General features: G+C 45.0%; 1 protein-coding gene across 4 annotated transcripts in view; it reads right to left on the reverse strand.

The window, feature by feature from the left end:
• Positions 1-25,746, reverse strand: part of trip10a (thyroid hormone receptor interactor 10a) — a 159,786-nt gene that overhangs the window by 40,047 nt on the left and 93,993 nt on the right. For 2 of the 4 annotated variants that reach the window (XM_060942586.1, XM_060942583.1), the window contains 6 exons: positions 23,718-23,780; positions 23,308-23,412; positions 21,665-21,793; positions 17,503-17,649; positions 13,911-14,099; positions 6,909-7,082 (listed from right to left, as the gene is read on the reverse strand). In XM_060942586.1, the coding sequence (XP_060798569.1) occupies positions 6,909-7,082; positions 13,911-14,099; positions 17,503-17,649; positions 21,665-21,793; positions 23,308-23,412; positions 23,718-23,780 (807 nt within the window). Of the gene's footprint in view, positions 1-6,600; positions 6,625-6,908; positions 7,083-13,910; positions 14,100-17,502; positions 17,650-21,664; positions 21,794-23,307; positions 23,413-23,717; positions 23,781-25,746 lie in introns of all 4 variants that reach the window. The other 2 variants (XM_060942584.1, XM_060942585.1) reach the window with 2 other exon arrangements.

Raw genomic sequence — 25,746 nt, forward strand, 5'->3', positions numbered from 1 at the left:
TTTTCTTTATTTTTTGTACCATGCCATAATAATTTGGCATAAGATATTTATATCTACATTAATTTTTATACCAATTTTATGCAAGAGTGTCACACCTGTGCACCTTTGCGCATGCATCAGACAGCCTCTTGGGCACGCTCTGGACAGTGCACGCTCCAAGCGGACTCTCGTGCGCGCACCATAAACGACTCGCACCTGCACAGGATTAAAGCGCAATCAGCACGCCTATATAAAAGCTGAAAATACACTTACTTTGTGAAGTATTGAGTTGCGTTGCTGACACATTACTGAGCCTTATTTCCTTGTTTGGATTCCTGATCCCCGATTTCCTGTTTCTTGTCTTTGATTCTGCCGAGTCTACGATAGCCTGTTCATGCCTCGCTCAACCTATTGCCCGTTTCACAGTTTTAGGATTTTGCCTGCCATTCTAGATTGTTTACCTGCCTTCACTTGTATTAATAAGCACACCTTCTGCACTTACATCTTCTCCCAACCATCTCTGACAGAATATTTCATGCTCCCTGATAAAGAGAAGCACATTCACCTGTTCATACGTCATTGTGGCAGTGGGGGCGTGGCCAAGCAGCAGTCTGTGAATGGAGAGCGGGGTTGGGGAAGGTAAGTGGCTAAGTCATTCTACCTGCTGTCAATTAATGTGTTTTTGTTACAGGGATGGAGCATAAAAGGAGAGAGAGCGAGCAGAGAAAAGGCCCTCTCTCCCCGACCACAACGCATGTGTGAGTGAAAGAAAGAAAGGAAGCTGAAAAGCTCAATAAAAGTTTGTGTAAACATCAACTCTCGCCTGCCGTGCTTCTGTGCTCCACCCACATCAGGAACTGTTACAGTGGTGCAGAAACCCGGGAGCACAGAAGGGAACCACCCCATGGAGTCCTCCCCATTCGAAGAGCTCATCCTTGCCCTCACTACCGCCCAGCAGAACCAGCATCAAGCGCTGATCACCCTCAGAAAGGAACAGGAGCAACGCTTCAAAGCCTTGATACTGTCCCGGCACCTGCTCGCGTCAGCAGGGGCGTCCCGGCACCGCTGCTGGCACCCTCACGAAGATGGGACCGCAGGACGATCCGGAAGCGTTCCTCGCTCTCTTCGAGCAAGCAGTCGAGGCGTGGGGGTGGCCGCTGGAGCAGCACGCGGCGCGCCTCCTCCCGCTCCTAACTGGCAAGGAGCAGCTCGCAGCGCAGCAGCTCCCTGCTGACAGCCGACTGGTGTATGCTGACCTGAGGAAAGCCATCCTGCAGCGGCTCGGCCGCTCTCCGGAGCAACATCGCCAACGCTTCCAGACGCTGGCATTGGAGAAGGTCGGCCAGCCATTTGCATAAGGAATCGGAGTATCTGCAGGGTCAGAGCTCCGCAAGAGAGGTGGGAACTGTAATCCGGATCCCTGACGTGCCAGAAACTGCCCCTGATCCGGTCGTAATCAGACCTCAATTCACCAACGCCTGGTGCAAGGTGAGGCACTGGGGAGAGCACAAGCGGTGAAAGTGTTGTGTGTGTACGGGGATGTTCACAATTATCCCTTAGGTGGCCAGGGTTTAAAAAACTATTGGAATATTTAACACATAGTGGGTCCTGCACGAGCAGGTCACAGGAAGATCCCAGTGTGGCATTGACTGGACAAGCTGTCACAGAGCCATCTACATCAACACCACGTCAGAGTAAAGAGCAGCCCGCTCCTCCTCCCTCTCTTGGGGATTTCCCTTGGGGATTTCCCATTAGAGCAGTCGCAAGACAAGACTCTGCGGCATGCGTTTGACCAAGTGAGAGTAATCGATGGTCAACCTCTTCAGCCAAGCATGGCACCGACCTTCCCTTATTTTGCTGTTATTAAAGACAGATCGTACCGAGTGACGCAGAACACTCAAAGTCAAAGTAATGAACGAATAGCCCAGTTGTTAATCCCAAAGAGCTGTAGGGAACTCGTATTCCATGTGGTTCACTTTAATCCCATGGCTGGACACTTAGGGCAAGATAAAACACTAGCCTGAATAACGGCCCGGTTCTATTGGCCATGGATTCGCGGGAATGTCCGTCGGTGGTGTGCGGCATGCCGTGAATGCCAATTAGTAAATCCTGCAGCCACTCCAAAAGCGCCGTTGTGCCCTCTTCCTCTAGTCAAGACCCTGTTTGAGCGAATTGGGATCGATCTCATCGGGCCATTAGATCGGTCAGCACGGGGATATCACTTTATAGTTCTGGTGGACTATGCAACGCGATATCCGGAAGCAGTGCCGCTCCGCAATATCTCAGCACGCAGTATTGCGGAAGCGCTCTTCCGCTTTATCTCCCGGGTCGGGATTCCGAAAGAAATCCTGACAGACCAAGGCACTTCATTTATGTCACGCACACTGCACGAACTGTATGGGTTACTGGGGATTAAGTCTATCCACATCAGTGTCCATCACCCACAAACGGATGGCTTAAGAACAATCTGGAAATTTGTAAGTGAAGACGTGCATAATTGGGATAAGTGGCTCAAGCCCGTTATTCGCAGTACAAGAGGTCCCGCAAGTCTCCACAGGGTTTTCTCCCTTTGAATTATTATATGGGCGTTAAGCCGCATGGCATTCTGGACGTGCTACGGGAAAATCGGGAGGAGGGACCTTCACCTAGTAAAAACAAAATCCAGTACGTTCTTGACCTGCGCACAAAACTCCACACCCTCACACACCTAACCCAGGAGAATTTGCGTCAGACACAAGAACATCAAAGCCGGCTGTATGACAGGGGCACGCGCCTTAGAGCATTCACACCGGGAGACAAAGTGCTCGTATTATTGCCCACGTCAGGCTCCAAATTAGTCGCCAAGTGGCAAAGGCCCTTCAAGGTCACACGACGAGTCGGGGACATAGACTATGAGGTGAGGCGAACTGCAAATCTACCACCTCAACCTTTTAAAATGATGGAACGAGGGGGTCGCCCGTGGCATTGGCGTCAGTAGTCCCGGAGAAGACAGAGCTGGGATCAGAGGTGAAAAAGAGAACATGTCGGACCACTCTGGTCCCTTGTGGAGACCACCTCTCACTGGCCCAACTCATGGAGGTAGCCAAGTTGCAAGAGGAATTTTCCGACGTGTTCTCGCCCCTTCCTGGTCGTACCCATCTCATAGAACACCACAATGAAATGCCCCCAAGGGTGGTAGTGTGTAGCCGCCCTTACCGCTTGCCTGAACACAAGAAAAAGGTGGTTCGGGATACACTCAGGGCCATGCTCAAAATGGGCATAGTCAAGGAGTCCCACGGTGACTGGAGCAGCCCAGTGGCCCTGGTTCCCAAGACCGACAGGTCGGTCCGGTTCTGTGTGGATTATAGAAAGGTCAATGTGGTGTCTAAATTTGGCGCATACCCAATGCCTCGCATTGATGAGTTGCTTGATCAGTTAGGCACTGCTCACTTTTATTCGACACTGGATCTAACAAAGGGATATTGGCAGATCCCCTGGACTCCTCTATCCCAAGAGAAAACAGCCTTTTCCACACCATTTGGTTTACACCAATTTGTCACGCTCCCTTTTGAGTTGTTTGGGGCACCCGCTACATTCCAGCAGCTTATGGACAGGGTCCTCCACCCTCACGCTGCCTACGCAGCCGCCTATCTAGAGGACATAATAATCTACAGTCATGATTGGCCGCGGCACTTGTAACATCTGAGGGCCGTTCTAAAGTCGCTGAGGCGAGCGAGCCTCACAGCCAACCCGAAAGTGTGCGATTGGGCGGGTGGAAGTACGGTATCTGGGGTTCCACTTGGGCCATGGGCAGGTGCGTTACCAAATTAACAAGACTGCAGCGATTGCAGTATGCCCGAGGCCCAAGACCAAAAAGGAGGCGAGACGGTTCTTGGGGCTGGCTGGCTATTATCGTAGGTTTCTACCTAATTATTCGGACATCACCAGCCCGCTAACCGATCTCACTAAAAAGGGGGCTCCAGATCCGGTCCAGTGGACGGAGCAGTGCCAACAGGCCTTCTCTGAGGTAAAAGCTGTACTGTGTGGGGGTCCACTTTTACACTCCCCTGACTTCTCTCTCCCCTTCATTTTGTAGACTGATGCATCGGACAGAGGGCTGGGGGCCGTTTTGTCCCAGGAGGTGGAGGGCGAGGAGCACCCCGTGCTGTACATCAGCCGGAAACCGTCGATGCGCGAAAGCAAGTACAGCACAATTGAGAAGGAGTGTCTTGCTATCAAGTGGGCGGTCCTCACCCTCTGATACTACCTGCTGGGGTGCCCTTTCACTCCCCATTCGGACCACGCACCCCTCCAGTGGCTCCACCGCATGAAGGATGCCAATGCGTGGATCACCCGTTGGTATCTCACCCTCCAGCCATTTAAGTTCGAGGTGATCCACAGGCTGGGGGCACAGATGGTGGTGGCGGACTTCCTGTCCCGTCAGGGGGAGAGTCAGCTTCAGGCTGGACGGCTCCCCGGCCTGAGTCGGGCGGTGGGGCTATGTGGCAGCGGGGGCATGGCCAAGCAGTAGTTTGTGAATGGAGGGCGGGGTCGGGGAAGATAAGTGGCTAAGTCATTCCACCTGCTGTCAATTAATGTGTGCGTGTGAGTTTTTTTTTGTTACAGGGATGGAGCATAAGAGAGAGAGAGAGCAGAGAAAAGGCCCTCTCTCCCTGACCACAACGCATGTGTGAGTGAGTGAGTGAGTGAGTGAGTGAGTGAGTGAGTGAGTGAGTGAGTGAGTGAGTGAAAGAAAGAAAGAAAGAAAGAAAGAAAGAAAGAAAGAAAGAAAGAAAGAAAGAAAGAAAGAAAGAAAGAAAGCTGAAAAGCTCAATAAAGTGTTTGTGTAAACAGCAACTCTTGCCTGCCGTGCTTCTGTGCTCCACCCACATCAGGAACTGTTACAGTCATGTTCAGGAACAAACTAATATTAATGGGGCTAAAACAGCCACCGTCAAATGGTGCAGCTGGAGCGTTGGACTCGACTCGGATCAATCGTGGACTCAACTCGAAATTTTTCTTCATGACTCAGACTTGAACACTGGGGACTCGAGACTGGACTCAGACTCGAGGTTTAGTGACTCGACTACAACACTGATATGAATTAAATACTAACTTGCATAATTTTTTACAAATTTTTCAAACTTTGTATTCAGTATACACCCATCCATGTGCTGCCAATTTCCATGTAAATATCTTGAAAAAGAAAAAAAAAAGAAAAAACATTTGATCTCATTGGGGGTGGCACGGTGGTGTAGTGGTTAGCGCTGTCGCCTCACAACAAGAAGGTCCGGGTTCGAGCCCCGGGGCCGGCGAGGGCCTTTCTGTGCAGAGTTTGCATGTTCTCCCCGTGTCCACGTGGGTTTCCTCCGGGTGCTCCGGTTTCCCCCACAGTCCAAAGACATGCAGGTTAGGTTAACTGGTGACTCTAAATTGACCGTAGGTGTGAATGAGAGTGTGAATGGTTGTCTGTGTCTATGTGTCAGCCCTGTGATGACCTGGCGACTTGTCCAGGGTGTACCCCGCCTTTCACCCGTAGTCAGCTGGGATAGGCTCCAGCTTGCCTGCGACTCTGTAGGACAGGATAAAGCGGCTAGAGATAATGAGATGAGAATGAGATGAGATGATCTCATTGGTCAGTGAGGCCCATTTCGGACCATGTGATCCTAATACACAATATGACGGCAGTTTTGTAAAAATTAAGCCTTTTTTGTTTGCTTCTTCCATCTTTGATTTGTAATATCTCAAGAACGGATAAACATTAATTCTGTAAAAAGTATGTTGTTCTGCATTCAATTCTGAATTCAATGAGAGCAGTCTCAAGTGATTTGGATTGAATTTTCACCTGATGTGCCTCGTACAAGGGAGGAGTGAACTTTTGAACTGATGTTTTGAATTTTGAGTATTAAAATATCTTGCAGGTTTCGTCTTGGCGTTCTCAAAATGGTATGTAAATTCTTTGCACTCAACTGTATTCAGCTTCCTTAATCATGAATAAATTACTTCCCCATATAATGAGTGTTTGTTTTATCTTTAGTGCGTATTCTTTTCAAACACTGTGTGCTTGTCATTTCCACTCAAACACACCAACAGATAAAGGACGTCTATTGTCAAGGTGATAATTAAACCAAGGTGGCAAAGTTCAATATGCAAAAAGAAAAAAATCTTAATACCAACAACTTCCGCCTTACACCAGTTGAGAAGAGTCTGAGTCAAGAAGCTGTCAAACCCACAGTGTCTTCCCAAAACGTGTGACCATTTTACAGTACACAATCATCGTCATCTTAATCACAATTTTTAAAGCAAATGTGATTTACTGCTGGACTTTTTGAACACTGTGAAATCAGACCATGATGATGCACTATCAAAAAGAAACCCATATGCCTGAAAAGGAGTCAGTGTCTGCCCCACTTCATGGCCGCCTACACATTTTTGGTAACAGTTTTACATGTGACTGGAGCGACCCAGCTTCTAATAATAATTAATCACATGTGCATGATGCATAGGTGGCCATGTGGAAAATCTGTTTAACTTGCCCGTGATTTTTTTTTAAAATAAACAAACCAAACAGCAGAGAGGATGTGCATTATATAACACCCCACACCACACCACACCACATCACATCACCCTGATGTGTATTACCATGATCCTCTCCAAGGTATATTTCTACAGGGGGAAAAATAAATAAATAAATAAAGAAAGAAAGAAAGACACACACACACACACGACAGGCAGTACTGTCCATGAGCAAAGGTCGCAAAAATGTTTTGTAGAAAGGCGAGTTGCTTCAGTGGCCTTACAACTTTGAGTGTTCTTATCTCCAAATCATGAGATGATTGGGGAATCCTAACAAGGCTCAAATGTGCACTTGACAGACCACCCCTTGCACATGACTATTACTCAGGCTACTAAACGCCAGAGGCTCCCGAGCTCCGTCCGTTCTCACTCACCGTTCTGCGGAGGGTCCGGAAGGACGAGATTCGTGGCTTGACTGTCTTATTGATCTCCTTCAAACAGTAGGACAGGGGATCCCGGGCAAACTTGGGGGACGGGGGTCCGTTAGCGGGTGAGGGGGCAGGGGGTGTAGAGAAGGGCGTGAGCGGGGAGGGGGAGGAGGAGGAGGGCTGGGGAAGGGGATGGCGGGGTGAGGTGGATAGGGCCAACACCAGGAAAGAAACCCATGGAAAGGCAGGGGCATGATGGCAGGAGGTGGTGAGGAGAGGGCGAGGGAGACAAAACACAAAAACAAATGACAAGGGAAGAAGAGAGACACCATAAAACACCATGAGCAACAATCACAGAGCGAGGAACAAGAGGCAGAATGAGAGCTACCCACTACAAAGCATTAAAAAAATAAATCCCAAACCCAATGCCCCAACACTAAAGCCCTACAGCCTTGCAATAAAGCACAGCTCAACCCTAATACCCAACAGCCAAATCCTAATACCCAAAAGCCCTGCAATAAAGCCCCACAACCCAACCCTAATACCCAACAGCCCTGCAGTAAAGCCCCACAGCCCAACCCTAATACCCAACAGCCCTGCAATAAAGCCCCACAGCCCAACCCTAATACCCAACAGCCCTGCAGTAAAGCCCCACAGCCCAACCCTAATACCCAACAGCCCTGCACTAAAGCCCCACAGCCCAACCCTAATACCCAACAGCCCTGCAGTAAAGCCCCACAGCCCAACCCTAATACCCAACAGCCCTGCACTAAAGCCCCACAGCCCAACCCTAATACCCAACAGCCCTACAATAAAGCCCCACAGCCCAACCCCCTAAAGCCCCCCGAGCCCAACAGCCCAATCCTAAAGCCCCACAGCCCAACCCTAATACCCAACAGGCCTGCAATAAAGCCCCCGAGCCCAACCCCCTAAAGCCCCCGAGCCCAACAGCCCAACCCCCTAAAGCCCCCGAGCCCAACCCCCTAAAGCCCCCGAGCCCAACCCCCTAAAGCCCCCGAGCCCAACCCCCTAAAGCCCCCGAGCCCAACAGCCCAACCCCCTAAAGCCCCCGAGCCCAACAGCCCAAACTTAAAGCCCCCGAGCCCAACAGCCCAATCCTAAAGCCCAAGAGCCCAACAGCCAAATCCTAAAGCCCCAGAGCCCAACAGCCCAATCCTAAAGCCCCAGAGCCCAACAGCCCAATCCTAAAGCCCCAAAGCCCAACAGCCCAATCCTAAAGCCCCAGAGCCCAACAGCCCAATCCTAAAGCCCCAGAGCCCAACAGCCCAACCCTAATACCCAACAGCCCTGCAATAAAGCCCCAGAGCCCATTACTAAAGCCCAACAACTCAATCCTAATACCCAACAGCCCTACAATAAAGCCCCAGAGCCCAACAGCCCAACCCTAAAACCCAACAGTCCAGCAATAAAGCCCCACAGCTCATTACTAAAGCCCAACAGCCCATTAGTAAAAGCCCAACAGCCCAATCCTAAAGTCCCACAGCTGAACACTAAAGCCTGCTTCAAAGTAAAAGCCCCAATCCTAGAGGGCCCCCCCCCAAAAAAAAAATGCAACAGCAGCAGGAACAAACAAAGTGTGGCTTCACAAGCTAGACTTCACTGTTCTCTAAACTATGGAGGACAGCCAATGGAAAACACACAACAGCTGTTATTTATCATTTCCATGTCTGCTCAATCAATACTTCATTATGTTCCAAAGAAAAGCTTTACAGTGCGTATTCATCAACAGGAGCCTACAGACAGGACCTGGTTTCTGATATCAAGCCTTTACTTAATAATTTCTGCAGGATTTACTATGATGCTTGAAAGACGATGACACAGGAACTGTAAGCCATCACTCAGTGAGTAATGTGTTTCCTTCACAGGGTTTAAATATAAAGCCACAAAAGGATCTTCATTTGTTCCACAAAAATTGTGTGACTAGGCAGCAAAACATTTAACAGAAAACAAAGGGATATGGAAGCATTATGCAAACTGTGGTAACATTTACAGAAACATGGGTCTGTCTGCAAGCTTCGGATGATGTAAAACATGGATAGCTGAATACCAGAGAAGAGCTTTAGCTTAGTTTTAGTAATCCTGGATCACTTTAAATTAGCTAAATTCAGAGCTTGGTTCTATGAGGATTGCTGTAGCAGAGCCACACTTTGCCCATTAACCTCGCTTGTAATAACCACGGGGATAACGTGCAACATTGCAATGGAATGACCAACAGTGAAACAAATGCATCCCAGTCGTTTAGAGAGTCATAAAAGCAGCAGAAACCGGCTGCAACCGTAGTTTGGCATCACACAGGACCAGCTTTACTGTGCCTCTGACTCAGTGAAATGCTCCTCATGCAGATGTAAAGAAGCCAGAGAGCTAAACATTTCATAATATTTAACTGAACAATCTAAGGCTACATCCACACGACAATGGCAACGAGATTTTTTTTTTTTTAAATATCGCGTCCACATGGGCAACGGATCAGAAAAATATAAGGTCCATATGGGAACGGAACGCTTGCTGAAAACGATGCAATACACATGCCACACCTCTAGGTGCGCTGTAAGACGGTCCCATCGGAGACACCAGAACAATAGAAGTAGACGCATGCGCATAAACCTCTTCTTCTATAGCATCAGCCACAAAGTTTTGATTATTAATCAGTAGCGTAAAACGAAAGAAGCGGAAAGAGGAATGAATGGGGGTAGATGGAAGCCGGTACGCCAACATTCTGATATCCTCCAGAATTCTTTAATGGTCCGGAATAAACTGAATGCTACACATTGATGGATTACTTTGTTCTTCTACGCCCTTTTTGAGGAATGTATTGTCGGACTTAAACCAACATCTAAAGAGGTGAGATCGCTCCTTTTTTTTCCCTATTTTTGCTGGCGGGATTGGTTTTGTTTTTGGAAAGCGCACGGGCGGTGCGCGGTTTTGGTTACTGCGGACTAAAGACTCCGCCCTCTCACTCACTCACTCTCACTTTGCACCATTACACAATAAATATTTCACAGTGAAAATATTTTGTAAGCGCGTTTCATGAACCAAGTTATAGGATTTGTTGACAACTCGCATCGAGTTCGTTACACTTCTACCCGGCGTGAAGCACTGACAGTCATGTGGTTGTGACGTCATCGTAAACAAATCCGTTCTACTCATCCAGACGACTTCGCAACGGCGCCGTTGCCAGATTTTTCCACTCTGGGACCCGTCCTCAAAAGATTTCGTTTTGGGGCACCCAAAACGCCGGTGCCGTGTGGACGCCAGGCCGAAACGATAAACAATTTTATCAGATTCACCTGAATCCGTTGCCGTGTGGACAGGGCCTAAGTCTCTAATGGGCTCGAGAGAACGTTCACACACTTGTGTTGTTTTGTTCATTTTATTTTTTCCCCCCATTCCGACTCAGAAAATGAGCCTGGATTTTGTCCTTGGTGTGGACTCAAGTATTCAGGCCAAGTTTGAAAACGCCCTAAGAGTATATCTGGATAAACTGCGTGATAAAAATAACCACCTCCTGTGGACGTGTAAGAGGAGCGACAGTCCAAAGGACTCGAACACTCAGATCTATGATAAACCCTGTCCTGGTGTATGGAAGGATTTTTATGGTGCTAAGCTGTCTTACTGATTAGATCTTGAGTAGCTGCATGAGACAGAGGCACATGCTGACCAGACAGAGCAAGCAAGAGAGCAGCCAACGTGTGCATGCGGGCGAGAGCAAAAAGGGAAAGTTGAGAAGTTAAGCCACGTGGGAGAAAGCTGGGTGATTGTACAATCATGAGATCAAACTGCAATATCATCGTCGTCACAATCGGTTTCTTCTGTACTGGGCCGAACGAGGAGAACAAGGTTCCGTCCGATCCTGACCATCCGGTAGAGGAGAGACAGAGCACAGTGCTGTGTTTGCTGGCAAGCGCCTGCCTGCGCCGTCACATGGCTGCAGGGAGATGAATGTGTTCCCTGTTGCTGCCCCACAGACTCATTCATTCTCATGGGATTTCTTACCCACTCTAACCAAGTTAGCCAGATGCCACTGCAACTACCCTCCCTATAATACGAGACATTTCAGAAAGGTATGGTGGTCGAATGCTTTAAGCATCCTGTCAAGTGCAAAACAAATGAGCTCACAGCCAGAGAGAGCCATGCAAAAGAAGTAGTGTGCTGGCTAAGAAATGTGCGCGTGACTGTGAAAATGCACGTGAGATTTGTGTTTGTTTTAAAGAAATGCAAGAATGAGAGGAATTTCAAGGTCTTGGGAGGGGGGAGGGAAGAAAAATAAAATCAATCATGCAAAGTTGTTGCAGACCATTGCTTCTGAACAGGATTGAGAAGAGGGCAATTGATAAATTGTACTTGGAATACATCACACAAAATCGAAAGATTCTCATTAGCAATCACTGCTCTACATGTTTACTCTTTTTTTTTTTTTTTAAAAACACCCACCACACATTTTTCAACACTTCTTTATAAGGATTCCTGATTTTCTATTTCTCTCTCACAATTAGGGCTGCAATGATTACATGTCCAAACTGACAGCTTTTAGGAATACTTGTTTTTTTAACAGCAACAAAACATGATCCGTAAATCAAAACCAATCGCATTTACGGATGAGAGTGTATTTATTTTCTACAGTCGCAGAAAGCATTAGGAGCACTGTCATGCAGATGTACACATGCGTGACAGGAATTTTAGTTGGTCAGATATGTATTGGCTACGGATGGAAATCGTGTTAGCCTGGCTTTATATTGTCCTCATAAAAAGAAATGGTTTTAAAAAAAAATTTCACACTTCTTTAACTCATCCACTGATTATTTCAGGTTTATTTTGTATTTCCAGGATGCATTTAAGTTTTATTTTTAGCTCTGTTGCTCTGACGGGCAACAGTCAATGCTGGTGTTGCTTTCAAAGTGCAAATAAATTAAAGAAAAAAAAAAGTTGTTCAGTCCAAAATCTCTCTCTCTCACACACACTTTCCTCTTGCCCCAAATGTAACTGATCAGCTATTTCACAATTATTCCACGAAATCATGTTGTACATGAGCTGATAGCTATAAGTCACGTATGACGAGATTTAGTGGAATAACTGTTTTATTCTATCCACATACACTGGATTTTTGAGAAAGAGCATTTTTAAAATTTTTAGCAAATTCAATTAAATAAATAAATAAATAAATAAATATTTATGCAAAAATATCCGACAAAATCGTTTCTGCTTAGGCGGACTTCTTAAAAATCTATTGATGGCTGTACAAATTGACTTTAGTGTTGTTTTTTGTAGAAAGCGTTGTCTTGCCGAGGTATAGAATAGCTTTCAACTAGGGCTGGGCGATATGAGAAAAAATTATATCACGATATATTTTTTCAAAATTTTCGATAACGATATATATCACGATATAAATCAAATCACTATTTTTGTATTTTCTTTAATTTTCTGCTCAAAATATGAACATTACAAATTAGTAGTTCCTTCCTAATTAACAAAAATAGCTTAACAAGCCTTCAAGTTTCACAGAACCAAAACAAACTGGATGCACATTCTTTTGTTCTTTTTGTTCAAATGAATAAACTGAAACTGAAAAATAAAAACTATATACCATTGTTAATCATTTGTGCAAATTCTAGCAGCTTTCAAATAAACATAAAAGACATATTGACGTGTAAACCTTATGCTGCAAGGAGAAAAAAAGTGCAATCCTGTACGTCAGTGTGTTTAAGGTTGTGTGTAACACTTTGTTGTATGTCTGATTTTAAATATCCAAAATACCTCCACACAACCGAAGATCTCTGGCCCTTCTTTTCAACGATGTCCTCCAGGGCAGTGCTCTGACTTTCCTGTTCAGAACTCGGGTCAGTCGGCTTCTCGCTCATTTTTATAATCTCTTTGTTTCACGCTTTGTTGGAGAAATGCCGCGCTCCTGCAAACTTCACCACAGCCATGCTGTGCGTTGCTGCTACACGTGTGTGTGTTTGTGTGTGCACTCAACCTAACTTGACATGGCTCTCTTCCAACTGATTGGTTACGTGCAGTACTGTTTAGTTATGATTGGCTATTCGCGTGTCTGTCAAAACTTCGGATGAAGTAATTTTATTGAAGGCGTAGGCTTATCGTAGGCATATCGTACGTGTCTAATTTCTAATCGTAGAGATTTTATATCGTGAATAACATCGTAATCGTAAAATCGCCCAGCCCTACTTTCAACGTTTATTTAATTCTTCCTTGGACATTTCAGTTGGGTCATTTACAAACTTCTTTGAGCTTTTGAACCGGTCTTAAAAAAAAAAAATTAAACAAATTGTAATGCTTAAAGATGAAGACTGTAAACAAACCAGCGAAATGACAGGAGCAATTTGTGAAAAATGCGATTTTTTTTTTAATACGTTCTTACCATCAAATACTTTTCATTCCATATTTTGTTGCCATTTTGTTTTTTTTTTAATTTTCAAGTAGTTTTTATTTCGTCCTCAGTTGGCTCAGCAACACGCTCTGCCATTTTGTTTTTCTCTACTCACGGTATATGAGCCGATATCCTAGTAGTAGAGTAGCCAATCAGAGCGCGCGATTGCTCATATCCAGTGAATGTAGATAGAATAAAACATGTTTGGTGTTGAAAGCTTGAATTTGCTTTTTGAGTGCTTCCTAGCTCTCCAGACACTTTAAAAAAAATAAATAAATAAAAAATAAATAAAAACCTTCACAAATTGATTATATTTGGGCTGAGAAGGAAAACTTTCTTTTTAGCCTGGACTCTTCCTTCATCTTAAACCATCAGATGTATTGTACTATTATTTAAATTTGTACTTCATCATTTGTTATTCAGTAGTTATTCATTAATTTTTTTTACTCGAATTTAACTGTTATTATTAAGTTACATCTAATAAAAATGATGAAATCTGTTGCAGCCCTAATAATAATAATAAGAAGACATTTATCTAATATGATGTAATCATCACTGCTTAAATCACACTCCGTATGAGCACTGATCTATGATGGCGAGTCTACCTTGCTCTTCTTGCTGAACAGCCAAAAAGGTTTGCTCTTGTTTTTGCCCAGCAGATCCAGCGGGCCTTTAGGTGTGCCCAGGCTGCTGTCAGACGAGGCTCGGTTGATTCCCTGGCTGTAGTCCTCAAACTCCAGATCGCCAGGTCGCTCAAATCCTGATTTGTGCTGCTCTATTAGAACCACAGAGTCCTGGAATCACAGAGATGTTTCACCAATGACATTACACAGGAGGACTAATGAAACAATTCGGCTGCAGCAATGCATTACACCACAAAACCTCATAGATGGCATAAAAAACAAGACGACAGAGTCATCTATATCCCCCACGCTATATACCAAGTTTCAAGATATTACTTGTCACATTTTTCAAGTTCTGCTGCAGGAAACCAACCCTACCTCTTTACACTGACCTCAGCAGCCCATGGCATAAACCCACCAGACCTTTGGTCCAGGTGAGCTAAAAATTACAAATTTCTCACGTCTTAGTATCAAAAGGCACATATACATTACTTAACACACGTACCAACTTTCAAGACCATACCACTCAGTTTTCAAGTTCTGCTCCGGAAACAAAACCTACCCCAAGACTAACCTGAGACACAATATTTGGGGGCGGCACGGTGGTGTAGTGGTTAGCGCTGTCGCCTCAACAAAAAGGTCCGGGTTCGAGCCCAGTGGCCAACGAGAGCCTTTGTGTGTGGAGTTTGCATGTTCTCCCCGTGGGTTTCCTCCGGGTGCTCCGGTTTCCCCCACAGTCCAAAGACATGCAGGTTAGGTTAACTGGTGACTCTAAATTGAGCGTAGGTGTGAATGTGAGTGTGAATGGTTGTTTGTGTCTATGTGTCAGCCCCGTGATGACCTGGCGACTTGTCCAGGGTGTACCCCGCCTTTCGCCCGTAATCAGCTGGGATAGGCTCCAGCTTGCCTGCGACCCTCTGCAGGATAAGTGGCTACAGATAATGGATAGATGGATGGATGACAATATTTGCGAAAAGAGCAGAAAATCTCTGGACCTAGTACAAGTCCTGGAAATGTATCAACAGCGCTCATGTGTGAACCTTAATACGTTTACTGAGAAAGACCATGATGTGACAACTATTTATCCTACAACAAGCTAGAAGAAGAAACCTTTGTCAGTCACATGCACACTTCAAGCACAGTGAGATTCATCCTCTGCATTTAACCCATCTGAAGCAGTGAACACACGCACACACCCAGAGTAGTGGGCAGCCACACTACAGCGCCCGGGGAGCAGTCAGGGGTTAAGTACCTCACTCAAGAGCACTTCCGCCCAAGGCCGCCCCATGTTAACCGAACTGCATGTCTTTGGACTGTGGGGGAAACCGGAGCACCCGGAGGAAACCCGCGCGGACACTGGGAGAACATGCAAACTCCACACAGAAAGGCCTCCGCCGGCCGCTGGGCTCGAACCCAGAACCTTCTTGCTGTGAGGCGGCAGTGCTAACCACTACACCACCATGCCGCCCAAAGCTAACCTTCAGAGCTGGTAATGTAAAAGATTAACATAATAAAGAAACAACTGAAGAAATAGTCTAAAAGTCAATTAATAAGAGGAGGAACAAGAAAAATTCTTAAGCAAATACATGACAGCCATGCTAGTGATCAAGAGTGACTACAGCTGGTAGCTTCTTTGTGCACAACATAAAAAGGGACTGTTTATTAACTGCCATTGGCTTTCCCATTGTACTGCGTGTTGCTCAAGTCCAAGGAGCTCAGTGCAGATCTGAGAAAAGTAGATTATAGATTTACACAACTCAGAAATGTCTCTTGGGGCCATTTCTAAACAACTGCAGATTCCAAGATCAGTTAAAACAATTGTATGCTAAGGACAAGTTATGGGGAAGCCATGGCCTACTGGTTAAAGAAGCAGCGTTGGGACCAAAAGGTCACCATTTTGATTCCATGGACCATCAGGAAGTGGTCATGAAGTGCCCTTGAGCAAGGCACCCCAACCCCCTTGCTGGAGCAAGCCACCAAATTGCTCTAGGTATGTTGTACTTTGCTCAGGATAAGAACATCTGCTAAATGCCTGTAATGTAATGTGTAGCCACTTTGCTGGAAGAAGTCTCAAACTGTCCCCTTCAGCTCAGAGGAAATTTGGTCCCAACGCTGCTTCTTTAACCAGTAGGCCATGGCTTCCCCGTAACTTGTCCTTGGCATACAATTGTTTGAACTGATGATCTTGGAATCTGCAGTTGTTTAGAAATGGCCCCAAGAGACATTTCTGAGTTGTGTAAATCTATGTTCTACTTTCTCAGATCTGCACTGAGCTCCTTGGACTTGAGCCAGGCACCCCAGCCCCTTTGTTGGAGCAAGGCACCTAATTGCTCTGGGTATGATTACAGGCATCTGCTAAATGCCTGTAATGTGTAGCCACTTTGCTGGAAGACGTGCCAAACTGTCCCCTTCAGCTCAGAGGAAATTAGTTCAGATGGTCAAGAACAACCCAGGAACCACCAAGGCACAGACATGCCATGAACTGGAAGCTGCTAGAACAATGTCTACAGTCAAGCGAGTTTTACATCACCATGAACTAAGAGTCTGTCATCCAAGAAAGATGCCCCCGCTCCAAAATTAAACTCAAGTTTACATCTGATCACATGGACAAAGAAAAAGCCTTCTGGAGGAACATTTGGCCATAATGACCAGAGGTATGTTTGGAAGAGTAAAGGTGACACATTCAACCTCAAGAACATCGTACCAGCTGTTAAGCATGGTGGTGGTGGCAGTGTCATCCTCTGAGGCTGTTTTGCTGCCAGTGGAACTGGTGCACTGCACAAAGTGGATGGAATAATAAAGAAGCTGGACTACGTCAGAATTCTTCAGCAGAACCTCGGACACAATTGGGTGTTCCAACAGAACAATGACCCCAAATACACATCAAATCTGGTTGTGTAATGGATAAAGCAGGCTAACATTAAGCTTTTGGAATAGCCTGACCTCAACCCGATTGAAAATATGTGGCTTGTGATTAAAAGTTGAGTCCTTGCTAGGAAACACACAAATTTAATTGATTTCTGCCAAGAAGAGTGGTCAAATATCGAACCAGAATTCTGTCAGAAGCTTGCTGATGGCTACCAAAAGCATCTGGTGAAGGTGAAACCTGGTAAGGGACATTTAACCAAATATTAGGTGTGCTGTATATATTTTTTGACCCTGTGTTGATTTCAGAAAACCCAAAATAAATTAAAAATCAACCAATCATTCTGCCACAGAAAAATAACTGTTCAAATAAAGTCACTGAAAGCCCAGTATTGCCATGATGACTGTACGGAAACTTCTGACCACAACTGGAGGTTTGGTTGTATCCTGTGTAATGGGATGGCAAACGTGAACACCATTTGCAGGCTCAAAGTTTGAATGATTGAAGATTAGAGGTAAAGGTGTGCTGATAACATGACGTGATCTTATCGTAGAACTGGTTTGGTTCTCATTTTGGCGAGAACACTTTGCCCTCGACAATTATGTAATGGGGCAGATGAGAGGGAGGACAAGCCATTGTGCTTTGTGTAAAAGAGGAGAAACACAGGTATCTGGACAATAAAAAGGAGAGCATGGATTGAACGCTTACATTCTTCTCGTTAACATTGGTGCCAGCTCTGATGATGCCCTCCAGGCACTTCCCGATGATGGGCATGACTTGCCTTTCCGTATCAGCAAACAGGATGTAGGCTTGTGATAGCTTCCGCACACGCCTCTCATCCATGTCCTGCAACTTCTACATAACACACACATGCACAGACACGTTTGTCTCACTATCATTGTGAGGACCTTCCACTGACATGATTATTAATGCAGTTAATTAATGCTGTGCCTGCACGTAAACTAAACTTAACCTCAGTAATGAAAAGGAAACTTTTTTGGCTCTTATTTTTCACATTTTTGTACTACTACAACAACATCCTCCTTGTGGGGACCATCCAAATGTCCCCATAAGGTCAAAATTGTCAGGTTTTACCATCCTTGTGGGGATATTTGGTAATCATTAGTATATAAAACACACACACACACACACACACACACACACACACACACACACACACACACACACACAAGGGCTTTACATTAGCACCCGCCCACCCGCCAAATGCGGGTAAAATTCGGCTTCGGCTGGTAATAACTTTAGTCCCACTACTCACTTTGGCGGGTGGTTTATTCTGTGGTATGACAATATATTTTAATTGTAGTTTTCTCTGAAGGCATCTGATATAATAAAAACACATTGCAATGTAATATTACACGCCTACAACTCCCATGAGCACCTGCATAAACATTCTGACACGTTAGAATTATTTAGAACGTTTGTTAACGTCTCAGATAAAATCAAATGATGCGGTAACCTGCGGTTAATGAACGAAGCAACAAAGTTGCTGATGACTGACAAGCGCACTATGTGGCGGCATATAGCTGGAGTTTCAAACCCTGCTGCTCAGGGAAAAAGGGGCAGAGATTATCAGGGCCGGAGGCAGCATTTTAAAAATCACCGAGGTCCGTGATGCGCAAAGCGCGCGCCGAAAAATTTTCGACATATTTAAATGAGAGGGGTGAATTACACATCACACAAGAGATCTATTCCTGAAATTACTTTTAATGGTGTTTGAACTGAATATAATCAGTTTTGGAAAAAAAAAATTATGTGGCTAAGAGTAAGAATAATTTAAGCTTGTTTAATGGTTTGATCTGGCTCAAGTAATGAGGACAAAAGATACCCTCACCATGTAGCCTATGGAACTAAGATACATTAACAACCTGACATCCGTTACACCTACACAAAAAAAAAAAAAACTCTGGGGGGGGGAATCAGTATACACCACCATGTTTTAGGCAAAGTGATCCAAGGCAAGCACAAGTTGAAACTTTCCACTCTATTGCTTTGGCTTATCGAATTATTTATTTTTAAAATCACAAACAAGGTAGGCTACAACTGCGCTGCTTCGAAAATGTAAATTTAACAGCTTGATGAAAGTGCACTGATGGTTACCATGAAAAAAACGTGTCTCCTGCACTGCGTTCCTCCCCCGAGTCGCGCGCTCATTCGCTTTTGCGTTCTTGGTCTCGGAGCCACGCGCACGAAACAGACACAGAAGACAGAATCAACGTTTAACATAATTAACAATGCACTTTTTACGGAGACGTTTTAATGTTATTCTTTTTTTTTTTATCCAGTTGAATATTTAGCGTACAAATGTATTTTCAGCTCTTAAAAACGACCGAGGTCCAGACCGCGGGGGCCTCAGAGCTGGCTGCGGCCATGGAGATGAACAAGACGCTAATAGGAAGATAAGACAGTTCAATGACAAATGGAAGTTCAGGCGAGATCGGCTAGTTCATAGCAAAACCAAAAATACCATGTACTGCGAAGACTGTAGAAAGTCTGGCAAAGACCAGCACCAGTAATTTTAAACTTGAAACTATAAAGGACCACGAAAAGTCAAATGCACACATTGGTACTATAACATCAAAACCGGCGAAGACAGCTGGTTCACTACAGGACAGCATTGCTTTCAAGTCCCTGGCTGTCATGAAGAAGTCGGCTGAGCTGGAGAGGATGGAGCTGCTGTTTAGAAACGTTCACGCGACTGGAAAGAAGTTGATCTCGCCCCAGCTATCAACTTATGGCCTGCTGGAAGCCTCAGGTCACGAAGACCAGTTTTCATGGACCATTCAGACTCATCTGATGATGAATGTAATGAGGACATTAAGGGTGTATTCAGACCAGGATAGTTCGATAGTTCACTTGCTTTGGTCCGAACCAAATGGTTTTTTTTTTTCTCATTTTGGTGTGGTTCGCTTTCACACTGTACATTTTAGTAAGCGGACCAAAATCTGTCAACAAAGCCACGCGCCCTGAGGTCGTTCAGCTATTGGTCAGAGACGACACGCGCACAAAGCGTTAAGTTCAAAAGTAGTCACGGAGGATAGCGCTGATGAGCGCACATCATGTTGTGACAGTTCTGGCTCTTCACGCAAGTTGCTAGTGCCGCCACTTTTTGAAAGAATGTCCCTGATTTTAATGTAGGTCTGACGGAGTTTCTTCACTTTTAGCTGACATTGTTCTGGGGAGCGCGTGAACCCCTTCTCCTTCATTTTCTCACTGAATACAGCAAACACGTCGGCATTTTTGCGTGTTCTCTTCAAAAGCTCAGATATGTGGACATCTGCCCATATATCCACAAGGGTACGCGTTTCTTCCTCGGCCCACGTTTGCCCCCTACTCATTTTTTGTACTCTGTAGTCCAGCCTACCACTGGTCTGAATGACTGAACGACTGTTGTAAGGTTCCCTTGACAACCGAAACAGTGTTTGCACTTTGAGGTGGAGTGTCAAGACTCTGTTTCCCATAATGCTCGACAAACGACGGAAGCTCCCGAGGTACAAAAAAGCAAAACTGTAGCATTAGGTCTGGTCTGCTTTCACACCTCCAAAAGGTCCGCACCAGGGTTCCTTTGGTCCGGACTGAGTCCGACCTTGCAGCTCGGTCTCGGTCCGCTTGTTTGGTCCGGACCAGAGTTCGGTGGTTTGTATTCAGACCAACCCAGAAGGTCCGGACCAAGGGAAATTTGGTTCGTTTGGTCCGGACCAAACAACGTAGGTGTGAATACGCCCTTAATGTCTCTCTCTACACATGTTCACTCACACACACACTATTAATAGACAAGACATAATATTACTTAATACAGAATACTTGCACATCAAAACATCAAATGTTTTTCAATGATAAATGTTTTGAATTGGACTTTTAATATTAGAATCAGTTCAGTTGTACTGAATGTTATTTTTCATATTATACGATATTTCATATTGTAAGGGGCTTGAATTTAAGTTCAATAAACAGAATACTCTGTTTATATTTTTGTCTGAATTGGTTGCATGTTTTCCTATAGGGAGCTACCTTAACAGCACTGAATACTTGAGTGCTACTGTAGAGATGCATTATACGCTGCCATTCATAATTAAATCTAGATCTTCCGAACTTTAACGTATCATGGTGAAGAAAAAAAACCGCGATTTCCTGGCAACAAAATTGTGGCTAGTGAAAAGGCTGAATCACTAGTGACTCGGGAAAACCACTAGCCACAGTGGCTGGTGAGCAAAAAAGTTAATGTAAAGCCCTGACACACACACACACACATTTGTCTCACTATCTTTATGAGGACCTTCCATTGACATGCTTATTAATGCAGTTATTAATGCTGTGCCTGCACCTACACCAAAGTTAACCTTAGTAATGAAAAAGAAACTTTTTGGGCTCTTATTTTTAAAATTTGTTAAAACAACAACTTCCTTGTGGGGACCGTCCAAACGTCCCCATAAGGTTGAAATGATCAGATTTTACTATCCGTGTAGGGCGTCAAAAGTATATAAAACACACACGTTTGTCTCACTATTCTTGTGAGGACCTTCTATTGACATGATCATTAACGCTGTGCCTCCATCTATACCAAAGTTAACTTTAGTAATGAAAACGAAACTTTTTGGGCCTTTTTTTGTTACAACTTCCTTGTGGGGACCATCCAAATGTCCCCATAAAGGTCAAAACTGTCAGATTTTACTGTCCTTGTGGGAATATTTGGTTCTCAGCAGTATATATAAACACACACACACACACACACACAGTCAGAGGTTATATGGAAATTTTTAGGTTTATGACACACGCACACGAAACTAAGTGCACAGTTGGTGACGTGGTTACTCAGGAAAAAAGAGCTGAATTGGGAAGTGATATCGCTTACATTAAATATCTGTGGCATGTCAGTGAAGTAGAACTGGTTCTGCTCCTTGTTGTACTTCTGCAGCTGGGCAGCATAGTCGTTCTTACACTCCTCTGCAATGTGTGTACGCATATGAGCATGCTGTTTAGCCTACACACACACACACACACACACACACGTTAGTGTAAAACAGGGGTGATCAAACCTGCTGCTGTAAAAAGTTCAGTTTCTGCAGTAACCCAAAGGTGTGTGTGCACAATGAGAGCAAATCTGGCATCATATATCCTGCTAATGTTCAATTTCAAAGAGGGACAAGTGAAAAAAAAATGTACAGGAATTGCGGGTTCACAAGTGGCGAGGATCAGGCAGGTTGAGCCGATTTCAATTTAGGCGAATCCCAAACAGCAGCTGCTGACCAATCAGAACTTCAGGGACAAGCTGCAGTAGTGAGACTGTGAATGAGGTGGTGGTGCAGATAATTCATAACCCAGGATGTTAACCTACTTTCTGAATGTCTCTAGGTACCTACAGACCCAAGGACTTCTACTAGTGTTCCTAGCATACTAAACAGGAGCCGGTAGCACACTTTTGAGACGGTTTATCAGAGGCTGCTTGAACTGAACTGGCCATCAGAGGCAATATGGCCGCCTGTACACATTTCAAGAATGCCTGTGGTGCTAGAGACGGGCTAAAGGTCCTGTAGACCTCTGAACTGGAATGCTGGTTCTTGTAAAAGAAACCTGGGTTCTGGGGCAATGGGAACTTGGAGACATGGATCATGTAGATCCATTGACATGAACCAGTCTTGTGGTTACACAGCCTGATCGCTTTGACATGTGAAAGGGGAGGAATTTTACGAACCGGTCCACGTCCAGCTCTCTGAAATGGAGAATCGGCTAGAAAACATCATCCTTCTTGTAAATGTTGAACAGAACCCTTCATTTTGAATTGATGGGTTTACTTTTTTGATCGTGTCTCTGTTCAAGAGGGGAACTTCGTGTTGGGGTCCGAGGCCCTCAGCCACAAAAAGGCTGGGGGCCAATGGACACTTTTTGTGACACGGTCATCAGGACCCACTGGTATGGAGTGGCTACTGTTCCATGATCGGGTTCCACTAGCAGCTCGAGTCCAACACGGGTGGATTAATGGGGGCACTCTTTCGTGATTGGAGTTCCTAAGCCACAGGGTGAACAGGGGGTATCAGTGGCCTGCTAGTGACATGAAGGTGTGGCTTACGAACAAAGGAGATGAGTGATCACTAACAAGCCTCGCAAGCTAAGGAGCAAAACCCGACTCAAAGCTTGCAGGCATGAAGTTTCAACCAGGCTCAAAAGGTATGAAAATTACACTCGCTACAGACGATTTAAAAAAACAAAACAAAACCTAAACATCACTCCAGGCGGCGAGGAGTGGTGAAATACAATAAAACACACCTGATCCAGTTAATCAAGGTGTTTTTTTTTTTAACTACGCTCAGCAGGATAGCAGCACTCTAGGAATGGAGTAGGGCATCAACCCAAAGAAAACAATTTAAACATTTAATAGAGACACAAAAGTAGATCACAGAAGAATGGGGCTGGGTAGTGATGACCTGGTAAGAAAAATATGTACACATTAAAGGGAGCCAGAAAGACTTAACAGAACATTCAGCTGTAAGGAAATACCTTTTCCACATCTGCTTTTGTAGCATTGATGTCCTGATCCGTTTTCTCTGCGTTCTGCGCCGCCTTTTCCGCCTCCTTCCACTCCCTCTCGAAGCGCTTTTTACTCTAAAACACACACACACACACACACACAAGGCAACTATTTACAGAAGGAAAGACTCACCTGACCAGACACAGTGAAGAGCAGGTAAACAAAACACCTCTCTTTCACTCACTCACACACACACACACTTCCTGTGAGCATGCCATACATCCAGCAATACAAAAGCACATGTAAGCAAATGTGCACCTTCTGCACAGGCAGTCATTTGCAAAGAGTCAAAGCAGGCAGCCAGGCGTTCTCTCACTCTCGCGCACACACACACCTGCCGGATTGCCACTCAACCACAGATGAAGGCATGCGAACTTACACTGTCGAGCTGCTTATAGGTGCTCTCCAATGCCTGCTGAGCCTTTTTGGCATCTGAAAGATGCTGAAAAACGGAACAGAAAGGAACAGAGTGTTAAGACACGGAGACAGAATCTGTACTAAGTGCTGTTTTGATGTTACTCTGGTTTGACCACAAACTCACAAGGACTAAAAGATTACTTTACATCCTGCAATAATTTTATGACTTGATTACAAAAGCAGTCAGAGCTAATTTCCCTATACACTTGTACGGTATATTATATATCAATCTCCGGGGTGGCACGGTGGTGTAGTGGTTAGCGCTGTCGCCTCACAGCAAGAAGGTCCGGGTTCGAGCCCCGTGGCCGGCGAGGGCCTTTCTGTGCAGAGTTTGCATGTTCTCCCCGTGTCCGCGTGGGTTTCCTCCGGGTGCTCCGGTTTCCCCCACAGTCCAAAGACATGCAGGTTAGGTTAACTGGTGACTCTAAATTGACCGTAGGTGTGAATGTGAGTGTGAATGGTTGTCTGTGTCTATGTGTCAGCCCTGTGATGACCTGGCGACTTGTCCAGGGTGTACCCCGCCTTTCGCCCGTAGTCAGCTGGGATAGGCTCCAGCTTGCCTGCGGTCCTGTAGAACAGGATAAAGCGGCTACAGATGAGATGAGATGAGATGAGATATCCATCTCCAAAGGCCAAAGGGGGGAGGGGGGGGGAAATTACATTTGAACTTTCAAATCATATTCAAAACTGTTTTGCTATCTTTTGGCACGTGTCACAAAATCATCAACCTGCGCGAGCAGCACTGGGGCAAATTATTCCTCTCACTCAGGATCTTTCTACTTTATTATTCTTCTCTATTATTATTATTATTATTATTATACTAGCGGTTTTTCAGGACGCTATTTCTCCCTCAGTTTTCAACCAAATTTTACTTGAAGAAAACCTCTGAACCGAATTATGTTATGACTTCTGGTGGTGATCCAGATCACCGAACTGGAATGATCCATGAAAAACAGGATTTTTTTATTTTTAAGTCACTTATAACCGTCAATTTTCATGATTATTTTTTTTCAAATCAGGTTTTTAGTTTTGTTCAGGGCAGCAGGGCACAACTTTTCCTCACAAAGCGCCATTCTTTATCTCTTACCATTCCAGATCTATAGGGTACTGTCACTCTCACGTGCACTCTGGACAGAATGTACTGCGAACTGATTCACGTGCACGCGCCGCCAATAATAATAATAATAATAATAATAATAATAATAATGTTCAATTTATATAGCGCCTTTCTCAAAACCCAAGGTCGCTTTACAATAATAGGCAGAAAAAAGAAAAAAAGTCCACCAAATGGAGGTCCGGATGTCATTCCAGTGGTGTAACAGCCACAGTCCCACCAAAAGGCACACGAAAACAAGTCCCACATCTCCAGCACAGCTGCCGTGATGCCACCAGCAACATCACGCCAAGCATTAAAGCACAGAGTGCTGGACAACCCCGATGTTAAAATGAGCAACGAGCTCACTGCAGTCCATAGCTGGGAGCACAGGCATCACCCACGGCAAACCAAGGCCTGGAGGGAACCGACACCCAAAACCGGGTCCGGAGCTACACCACCACCGGCGGACAAAAACACTCTCAAACAGAAAAAATAAAAAAATAATTAAATAAAAAAAAGGAGAGAAAATAAAATAAAGCTCTGGTGAGAAGCAGCAGCCAGAATGCGCACGACGTACTCTCAACTGGAAATGGAAATTTTTTGTAGCTGTGGCTAATGATTCACGCTGGCACTGGATTAAGGCGCAATCAGCGCGCACATACAAGGACGCCAAAGACTAACTCAGGTTGCAAAGTATTGAGCCGTTTGGACATATTACTGAGCCGTGCGTTGTTTTGATTTCCTAGTTCCTGCTCTGAGTCCTTTGATTCCGCCTCATCCGAACAACTGCTTGTTTATCATTTCTGATTTATGCCCGACTGTCTGCCTGATTGCACTTTTCTTAATAAATATCTTCTGCACAGACATTCGTCTGCACCAATCCCCGGCAGGTACG

This window comes from Neoarius graeffei, chromosome 16 (assembly GCF_027579695.1).
Source record: "Neoarius graeffei isolate fNeoGra1 chromosome 16, fNeoGra1.pri, whole genome shotgun sequence".
In the NCBI taxonomy this organism is placed as follows: Eukaryota; Metazoa; Chordata; class Actinopteri; order Siluriformes; family Ariidae; genus Neoarius; species Neoarius graeffei.